The sequence below is a fragment of the Solanum pennellii genome, chromosome 11 (genome assembly GCF_001406875.1).
Source record: "Solanum pennellii chromosome 11, SPENNV200".
NCBI lineage: Eukaryota > Viridiplantae > Streptophyta > Magnoliopsida > Solanales > Solanaceae > Solanum > Solanum pennellii.
This window is the reverse complement of record NC_028647.1, coordinates 604,064-614,287: the sequence shown is the minus strand read 5'-3', so window position 1 is coordinate 614,287 and position 10,224 is coordinate 604,064. Positions and strand designations below refer to the sequence as shown.

The window sequence follows — 10,224 nt, the reverse complement described above, 5'->3', positions numbered from 1 at the left end:
TATATATATATAGCAATCGAAATTTGGAGAGGAAGGAGAGAGGCGTGCGAGAGAGGATAGAGAGTATAAATTAGATGATAATTAATAGGGCTGCATTAAGTTGAATGATTAGCATTTAGCAAGTCTAAAGTTTTAGACTAATTATAGTAGTACTACATTAAACAAAATATTAACCGGTTATTTAATACACGTTCTTCAATTAATTGGTTATCTTTTTCTTTACCTTTTTTTTTTTTATAATAATCATACAATCTGAAATAACTTTATCTAAATCATTAACAAAGGAAACAAATTATACTATATTGTAAAATTATGATTATGAAACATTATCAAACAATTTTACTTTCAAATTAAAAAATTTATGCATCATTTACAAAAAGTAAGACAATTACGTATTAAATGTACAATTATATATGGCCAAATGAGCCTTCATTTTTATTTTAGTTATATCAATTGGTGAACCTTTTTGAGGTGAAGTGAACAAACAACTAATTTTGGGACTTATCATTTAAACTATATTTAATTTATAAATCTTTGTAATTAAGTTCAGTCATCTTGAAAATAATTTTTAATTTAAACTATATTTAATTTTGACATTGTATATTTAAGTAGAGGTGTATGATGTATGTTACTCATATATGATATAGTACCGATCGATAAGACAGTGTTGTAGCATTAACGATATAATGAAAGATAGGAGACAAATCCTAGAATGTAAACTTTTCAATTTAAGCAAGACTAAATAGAGTACTTCGGGTGCAAGTTCGGTATCGTGACATACGAAGCAAAGACAAAAATGAAGATTAAAGATCAATAACAAGTTTCAAGTATTTTAGATATATAATTAAAGAAATGAGGAGATTGATGATGATGTCGCACATCATATTAGATCACAGTAGATGAAATGGAGGTTCACGTTCGAGATATTATGTGATATGAATGTGTCACCAAGGCTTAAAGAGTAAATTCTACAAAGTGATGGTTAGACTGTATCTACATTGTTGAATATACAAAATTCTGACCAGTAAAAAATTAACACATATATATAAAAGATGAAGATAGCAGAGGTGATCAATCAGATGTGTGAGGGAGAGATAAGATTTTGAACGAGGTAATATGGGACAAGGCTAAAGTGACTTTCGTAGTGGATAATATGAGAAAAATAAGGCTAAGACCATGGTTCGGACATGTGATAAAAAGATCTTAGACGCAATAGATATCTGAAAGGTTGACTCTAGTAGATTTTAAAAGAAGAAAAGGTAGGTCTAAAAAGAACTAGATGAATGTGATATTACAAAACATAATACATCTTTAATTAATTGAGGACATGATCCTAAATATGAAGATTTGATAAGATTGAAGATAAACGTTGAAGAATAATAGCTAGGTAGTCGAGCATCGTAATATTAGCTAGCATACATGTGGTATGCTCCTAATTATCATACTTTGATTACATCTTTCAAGTGTATCATAAATAATCTCTCCACTAAACAAAATAATAATAAAATTTGTCTATATTATATCATTTCAAAATTTCACTAATATAATTACTCTATTATTATAATTATATATACTACTACTCCATTTATTATAAAATTAGTTTCACTATTTTTAGATATTCTTTTAGCACTTGCTCCTTACAAGGTAATTCAACTATCACATGTCAAATTAAGAATAGTGATTAACTTATGCCAAGTTGGTGCCCACTAATTTTTTTCTTATTTTTTAATAAAATGATATTTAGTAGTACTAATTTTATATTTTATATATATATATATATATTTTAGAACATGTTAAAAGAAATATAATAGTAAAAAAAAATTTTGCTTTGCTATTTCCATTCATGTTCCATTGTACATCACATTTCATAGGCTATTATTTCCTATTACCACTCATATATCATTTCTACAAATATCCACAAATAACAATTTTTGCCCAAATGGATTTTCCACCACCGGACTTTTTCGCCGGCGTTTCCGACGGAAGACCATCTCCGACCCGGAGAGAACTACAAGGTCCTCGTCCAGCTCCTCTTAAAGTCAACAAAGATTCCTACAAGATCAAAAAACCTCCGGTCGCTCCTCCGCCGCATCCTCCACCACATACCGCCGCGGTAGCCCCGGCGGCAACGACCCAAAACCCCCAAACGGTGATTATCTACGCTGTTTCGCCGAAAGTGTATCACACGACGGTTAGTGACTTTATGAGTGTTGTACAAAGACTTACTGGATCTACTACTTCCTCGATGGAAACATCGACATCTGGGTCGGGTTCGGGTTCGGGTTCTGGTGATGGGAATTTATCGCCGGCGGCGAAATTGGCATCTATGGAAAAAGCTAGTAGTCCATCTACTACTGTTCCTCCGCCTGCTGCTGCTGCTGTTGGTATGGAAAGTTTTGATTCGATGGATATTTTGGATATACTCGGAAATTCAAGCGTAGAAATGTGTCAGATCCCGGGGATTTTATCGCCGGCGCCGGCGACTTTACCGCCAGTATCGCCGCCGGGATTATTTTCTCCGTTTCCGACGGATCCGTTTATGATTATGTTAAGTCCAAGTCCGTCAACGTTGTTTTCAGCTCCGTTGATTTCGCCGTCTCCGTCAGCTTCTGATCTATTCCATCCATTCTTTGACTTTTAGGTAGTTAATTTAATTTTTTTTATTTTACTTTATAAAAAAAAAATTATTTTTATTTTGGAGGTTCAAGTAAAATTAATGTAATTTTTTAGAATATGATGAGGTTTAACTTTTTCATTTTATTTGCTCATAAAAACATTGTTGTTTGTACAATAATGTAAATTTTTCCACAATTTTAGTGGGGATTCAATGACAATTGTATCATAGTTGAAAATTTTCTTTTATGTTCACATTGTAGCTTTCCAATTGGGAGCTTAGTTGGTTTAGCAAATAGTCTTTTGGTTCGGAACAAGTTATTCAAGATTAATTATCTTGAAATGACTTATCGCATTATTTATTTGATATAATTAATTGTATTACTATGATAGAAATGGTATGATAAATTAAACCCATTCATGACAATCAAACAAAATACAAAAATTCTATTTCATCACTGTTTTCTAATTCTGTTATTATTTATTTTTTTATTTCTCGCGTCAAACGACCCCGACCCCTAAGAGTCACTATTCTAGTACATTTTTTATTTTTATTTTATATAACATTATTGGAAGGTGAGAATACTTGAATAATAGATAAATATATAATTGATTTCGCTTGTTTGACATTGAGGCATAGTTATTAGTTAGTATTAAATTTTTTTATAATGACTTACTTAAATTATATCAAGTTAAAGTTTATATCTAAAGTATCATAGACAAATTTATGAAGGGCAAAACATAAGAATATGATTGAAATTGTTTAAAACTCACTTAAGAAAAGATCAACAACACAAAAACAAAATAAAAAATGAACCTTTACAATTCAACATGGTCATCATCAAAACATAATAATAACAATAAAAGTCATTTATAAGGAGGTAAAACAACCCAAAAAAAACTCTTCTCAAACAAGCACTAAACATCATAATTATTAAGTCATTTATTTATCGAGAAGAACGTCAAACACTTCATAGTTCGAACTCTTAATTATTAGTTATTTATGACAAAACAAACATTTATTGAAATAAATATGGGGTAAATCATGCATAGATTCTAATTTAACTCATCATTTCAAAGACATAAATTAGTATAATAGCTCACAAATATTTTCAAAGTTTCACGTACCCATCAAAATTTATTCTGATATTAGAAAATCGAATACATCACTCAAAACGTATTATAGCTACTCAATATCATAATGGTATTTATGAAAAATTAGGACTCCATGGAATAGTCAAAGTATGTTAAACACATGGAAGAACACGCTTTGTTTAAACAACACATCTTTGACTTTACAACCATTGACTTTCATCCTACTTTGACCTTTTCTTCTCCTTCCCCTTTTAGTTTTTACTGTGGAGCTCGATTAAATTTGAATTTGCGTTGGAATATTTCACGTTGAAGGTAAAATGTTTCTTAACGAAGACAACTCTGTATCCAAGGGGACTCGAACTGGATACCGCTAGGTTAAGAACGAAGGAGTACTTATCACTCAACTTCAACTTCTCTTATTTCATAATCTAATTTTTTGGTATTTGGATTAGTTTTTGTGCACCTCAAATCATTTTACGGATTATCGGTCACCTCCTACCAACAACGGATATCATGTAACTCTATCCGTCAAGATTAAAACAGCTAAGAAAAATCATCTAGTTTTTTAAAATTTCTTCTATAATTGTGGTGAGGGCGAAGAGTGTTTTGAATTAAGAAGGAAAAGCATAGTGAAGGGAATTATGGCCCAAAATTAAGTCCATGTACAATTGATTATCCATAAATTGAAGTTCAAAATTGTGGCAATTTTCGTGGATTGTTAAAAGCCCAAATATGTTTAACCGAGAGTCTTTCGGAAATAGTCTCTCTAATCAATGAGGTAGTTGTAAGATCAACATATACTCTACATTTCCGAGACTCCACTTTGTGTGTTTTCACTGGATTTGATGTTGTTATAGCTTCTACCAAGTCAAAGATGAAAGTTTATTGAGTTTGAGAAGAATTTAACAAAGTATATAACAGAATATGAAGTCCTTTTTGAATCATTTTCATTAAAAAAATATTCTATCTTTACACTGTTGAATATTCACAAATTACAATATGATCAGTCAAAAAAATTAATCTGAGTACCATGTTCTAGCTTAAAGAACAGAAGAGGATGAAACAATTAACTATACAACTTCACAAGGAAACAAAAATTAGTCTTGTAAAGATTCATCGAGTTCATTTCTATCGCGGTTTCTATCTGCAGATGAGCTCTTCTAAGTCATCCAAAAGGCGCAGCCACACCCGTGTCAGATCCTCCCAATACTCTACATTTCTCAAAGATCCGACATAGATGTTGCAACATTTTTAGAAGAATTCAAACATGTCCGAGCTGTGGAAAAATGCTTGAATCTCTTAAACTCGGACAGGCAATCCATAGTTGTGGAATGTCCGAATCTTACCATCCCAACCAGCTGTCACAATGACAAGGCCCCATGCCGGGGACAACACTCTGTAGTTCAGGTTCTTGTTATGTTGATGTTGTTGATGAAGATGATCATCATTGGAAGTGCAAACGTGTTCATCATTTTCAGCGATGGGTGGATCGTCTGGAAGAAGCATTTCTTCTGGCCATGTTACGGAGCCCCTAAATGACACATCCATAGAAAACCAGTTTCCTACAGAAAATCGTCTTGAATCTCGAGTCTTAGAAGAAGCCTCTTGATGTTCACCCCTTAGTGGATCAAAGTTGTAACTGATGGAATTTTCTGAATCCCCTACTGTTGTTGCCTGCCCTGACCACGGTATTGCAACAGAAATGCCTTCCGAGAGGAAATGCTCACAGGATCGTATGGATTTTGTTTGTTTGGATGCTTGGATGTTTATATCAGCATTGTCCCAGAGATAGACGCGTGAGTCTTCCCCGACTGATACTATGTGTTTTCCAGTTGAGCTAAATGTAGCAGATGTATGGCTTCCTGATTTCGATAGACCTGTTATATCCAAGATAAGAGCAAATTAGCACTCGGAGTGAGACTCTTCTAAAATGATATGTATGATCATTCACAGGCCTTTTTTAAGGATTTATGAATCAAAACAATCCTATACCTTTATATTTATGCACAATCTCGACCCCATCAAGAATATGGATTTTGGAATCCTCTGATGTTATCATAACTCTTCGGGAGTCATTTTCGAAAAACTGCAAGAGATATCCTTGTGTCAAAAAGACTGCTTACAGTAATGTGCAAGCATATGTTTAAGTCAAGAGTTTCGAGAGTAAAAACCTGAATGCCAGTGATTCTGCTACCAGAAGATTTCTTCCTACTATGAAGATGTACTTGTGTGTTCAAGGAAAGTACGCTTTCTGCATGATAAGAAAAACAAAGATTAACTAACTTTCTCACGATCAAGTACCATAACGAAAGAACTGAATTTTTTAAGTGCGAAGAACTACTCACCGTTTAATTCATAGAAGCGGCAAGTACCAGATATACAACCAACTATAAAGCCCTGATTCATCCAAAGATATACACATCAGTCAGTTTCTTGAGTCGAGATAGTAGCATCATTAGTCATTTTGAAATCAAACAAAATTAACACATACTTGGCCATTTGGCTGATAAGCTACGGCAGTTACAATATCATGAGCATCGGCCCATTCCAGAACTCGTTTTCCTGGAACTCCCCAAATACGAACTTTTCCATCTATGGAGCCACTGATGAAGATGTTCTCATCAACAGGATTGAACTGGATGCATGTCACTGATCAAATTCAAATGAAACTCAAATTAAACTTCTTAACTATCAATAAAATAGTGAAATAGCAAAACATCTATCAATCAGTTAAACAAAATAAAATTTTCAGATATGTACCATAATTTTTGTGATGAAAAACTCCTTGACATCCATCCAAACCAACTTTCCATAGACGAACAGTTTTATCTTTGGATGACGATAGAACACACTGCATTAAAGGATCAATTCAGTTCCAAAGCAAGTTAGTCATAAGCACGATTTGAGTTGGATACATGGCGAGTAAATAAGTGATGCAAAAGGTAGTTAAAAAGTTGACTCACGTTAGATGAGGACCAAGCAAGGTCCAATATGCCAGCAGTATGGCCATGAAATTCATGCAGCGGCGACTCATCGATTTTGAATGCATTCTTAGGAACAATAACAGGGGTATAACAAGACTTGTTCTTTTTATGTCCGTGCTTGCCTTTGACACGGTGACTGCTTAAACTGAAGTTAGGTGATTCACTTGATGAATCAACTGTGACTAGCCAAATCCGAACAACCCCATCTTCACCAGCACTAGCCAAATATTTCCCATCAGGGCTAAACTTCATTGTCCAAATAAGGCCACTGTGAGCACTGATTTCTTGTCCACAGTAAATCGCACTAAACTCATTAATTTTCTTCTTGTTCAGGTGCACTTTCTTTGGAGTTACTTTCTGCTTTTCAGTGAATATCTCATTAGAAGTCTTAAATGCATCAGTAAGTTGACTTTTACTCATCTTTAGGCTAAATTGTTTCCACCACTTCTTCATTTTCTGGTTTTTCAAGCTGCTATCCTTACCGTGTGTGTGATCGGAAGTAGCATCAAAACAAGTATGTTGTTCATCCGTAGAACGCGAAGAAGTGCAATCATCATCAAACCAAGTCTGATCTGGTTCATCGGTCAATAAATTCGCATTACCACTAGATTCCCTTTCATTACACATAAACTCTTCCTCCGAAGCAGAACTACAAACTGCTTCACCACTCTCCACAATCCTGTTCAACCCCATTGAATCAGATTCATCACTGGCTGCACTAGGTAGGCAGTCAAATCCAACAAATCCCATTTCATTCAAAAACTTCCCTCGTCGACTCGTCACACTTTCTGGCTCCATCAACCATACATCATACCCCAAATTCTTTTTCACACAACCTAGTTCCTCTTCCTCCAACACCAAAGAATCAGCAGAATCAAAGAAAACTTCTTCTACTTGCATTGTTTTCATCATCACAACTACACATCAAAATCCTCAGTTACCCTCTCACCACATATATAAACAACCACCCATAACTCTTTAAATACCACACGCCAGTTCCCGAGTTTAAGGACCGAGTTTCACTCCCTATAAACAATTAAAAAAACCACAATCAATCCTAACAATGCAAATACCACTAATAAAGTAAATTAAAAAACTAACACACCATGTCTTCATACAAAGTATCAGTCACCAACCCTACACTAGTTTTATCAAACATGAAGTTTCCTTAATCATACAGCAAACTCACTAAACAATTGAAAAAGAATCAAACAAAAGATTTTTTTTTTGTACCTTAAGTTCCTCCAAGCCAACAGAATAATCCCAACAAGTTTCACCGTCCTGCCGATGATTATGGATACTATGTCACCTTTCAAAATGGTCAACTATTAAACCATATAATATAAGTAACAAACTCAAACCAAGTCTTTTCTCCTTCAAAGTTCTCTGTATTGAACCCAAGTACAGTTTTGCTCCAATGGTTAAAACCAATGCACACAAATGAGAAAATGGCGGATCAAGGAAAGGTGAAAATGCTTAATATAATCTTTTTTCACCAATCACAAAACACCAAATCTCACAATTATAGCTGTCTAATCTTTAATGGCCACGAGCGGCGCTTGCAGAGAATATAAATAGTTGTTTGCCTCCTTCTACGCAAATTTCAAGAATCAGCTTTCAGCTGTAAACTGTGGAAAAAAAAAACCATTTTAGATAACTCAAAATAGACAATAACAATAACATATTCGGTGAAACTTATGCTCCGAGAGACTAAGTCAAACCCATAATCCACACAAACGAACACCATTTCCCCAAAAGAATTGTAATACTAAAAAGTTATAAACTTTAGCTCAAATTTTACAGTTTAAACAAAACCCATTTCAGAAAACTCAAATTCCTCATAAAATTTAGCTACTTTAAGCAAAACCCATTTTCAGATAAACAATATGAAAAAGCACATTTCCATCCAAATTTCATCAAATTGTACAATTTAAGCAAACCCCATTTCAGATAACTCATAAAAAAACCCATAATTTCCATATCAAATACCAATTACTACACAAAAAACGACAAATTTGGCTAACAAGAATCAAAATTAAACAGCAAAACCAAGAGAGCAAACATTTAGTAGCGTAGCAGAGGGACAGGTAACATACAGGCTGTAGTATTGAATCGCTGAGGAATAAATGAAAAACAATTCTCTTTCTTTGTGAGCTGAAAGCTCTACTATAGTGTAGCTGTTGTCTATAAAGAAAGAGAAAGTGATGGCTCAGTTACCCAATTTACAAACTGCAAATGGAGAATTTATATATAGGAAGAACCAAAGCATTCCATTTTACAGTAACAATGAATAATTAGAAGATTCTTCTTGTCCTCTTTCTCCTCTCTTTCTCTCCGATTGTTACGTTTTATTTCATAATGTATTGTAATATATATCGTCGTTTTGTTTTAATGAATATAGTGTCGAGAATAAATTTTACTTATTCTCCCAATCACTAAATCATGCCACATACTCATTATTAAAATGTAAATATAAAAAAAAGAAAGACCATATAAAATAAAAGTACTATGAAAAGATTAAGTAAAAATAAAATATAATTATTAAATATAAATAAATATAAAATGAGAAAACGAGATTATATCAAATAAATCATCATATAAAATACGTTTTTATTTTCATGATTGAATAACTACTCGATAGAAATAATACCTAACTGATTTATGTAATATTAATCTATAACAAATGATTAAATTATAATAAAAATTATGATAAAATGAGAAGTAATTTTTTATTGCAATATAATTGAAAGCAATGTGAATATTAGGTTATAGAACTTAAAAAATAAAGCACCTTTTTAGAAGTTAATTTATTTTATTTATTAAAAAAAGTGAAGATTAGGATGTAATATAATTTTATTTCTATTTTAGTTGTCAAATACTGAAGTTTAAATTTTACAATTAATTTTTCATTGCTTGGTTTGAGCCAATGAAAATTCTTGTCTTGTCAACTCCTCATCCACTCAAAACAATCATTTATTACGTATTCCAATGAGTTCAATAATTTTTATTTATAATTTAAAATATATTAAATATATATAAATATTTAACCAAATTTATAAGTGTTGAATTTTAATTTTGTGTCTTTTTTCATTGATGTCCCATTATTGATCCTTTTTTAAAATAAAAATAAAAAAAACTTTTGAATTCTTCGATTTGAATTTTTATATTGGCGCATATGATTGAGCTACAAACAAATAGAAGAAAAACATTTAAGCCACATAAATTTTAATTTATACCTCTATAGATTATGTTGCGGCGGTAGAATTGTTCAATTTATTTTGAATTTAAATTTTAGATATAAAACGTTTTTTATTAGGAGTATTATCTTTGAATGAACTTTGCAATACACGATTTGAATTCAGTCGGAGTTTCAATACATATCTCTAAATACTGAGTGAAGAATAAAAAAGGACAAATCTACAAATGAAATTTTCTTTTATCCTAACATTTTTTATGTCAAATACAACCCTTTATAGATAGAAATATCTCAAGTTCGATTCATTATGGCTAAAAAAGTCTCTAATTTGACCCG

At 32.4% G+C, this 10,224-nt stretch overlaps 2 protein-coding genes across 3 annotated transcripts; one reads left to right on the top strand and one right to left on the bottom strand.

The window, feature by feature from the left end:
* The first annotated feature begins 1,814 nt into the window (after positions 1 to 1,814).
* LOC107004083 (protein MKS1) lies at positions 1,815 to 2,909 on the top strand. Its single transcript, XM_015202312.2, has one exon. It carries the CDS (start codon positions 1,844 to 1,846, stop codon positions 2,639 to 2,641), a length of 798 nt encoding a protein of 265 aa, XP_015057798.1. The 5' UTR covers positions 1,815 to 1,843; the 3' UTR covers positions 2,642 to 2,909.
* A 1,729-nt stretch (positions 2,910 to 4,638) lies between these two features.
* Positions 4,639 to 8,966, bottom strand: LOC107005033 (platelet-activating factor acetylhydrolase IB subunit alpha). 2 transcript variants are annotated; one of them, XM_015203490.2, is made up of 9 exons: positions 8,789 to 8,966; positions 7,926 to 8,320; positions 6,672 to 7,718; positions 6,469 to 6,559; positions 6,200 to 6,357; positions 6,054 to 6,105; positions 5,880 to 5,959; positions 5,701 to 5,794; positions 4,639 to 5,585 (listed from the first exon to the last, which is right to left on the bottom strand). In XM_015203490.2, the coding sequence occupies exons 3-9, from the start codon at positions 7,602 to 7,604 to the stop codon at positions 5,008 to 5,010; spliced, it is 1,986 nt and encodes a 661-aa protein (XP_015058976.1). In that variant the 5' UTR covers positions 7,605 to 7,718; positions 7,926 to 8,320; positions 8,789 to 8,966; the 3' UTR covers positions 4,639 to 5,007. The 2 variants fall into 2 exon arrangements, with proteins under 2 accessions (XP_015058976.1, XP_015058977.1); XM_015203491.2 differs by lacking the exon at positions 8,789 to 8,966 and adding an exon at positions 8,755 to 8,773.
* Between the last annotated feature and the right edge of the window lie 1,258 nt (positions 8,967 to 10,224).

Coding starts and splice junctions, on each gene's coding strand:
- LOC107005033 (XM_015203490.2), bottom strand. CDS start 7,604: ATGATGAAAACAATGCAAGTAGAAGAAGTTTTCTTTGATTCTGCTGAT. Junction 5,960..6,053: donor CCGCTTCTATGAATTAAACG/GTGAGTAGTTCT, acceptor CTTATCATGCAG/AAAGCGTACTTTCCTTGAAC. Junction 5,795..5,879: donor GCAGAATCACTGGCATTCAG/GTTTTTACTCTC, acceptor TATCTCTTGCAG/TTTTTCGAAAATGACTCCCG.
- LOC107004083 (XM_015202312.2), top strand. CDS start 1,844: ATGTTCCATTGTACATCACATTTCATAGGCTATTATTTCCTATTACCA.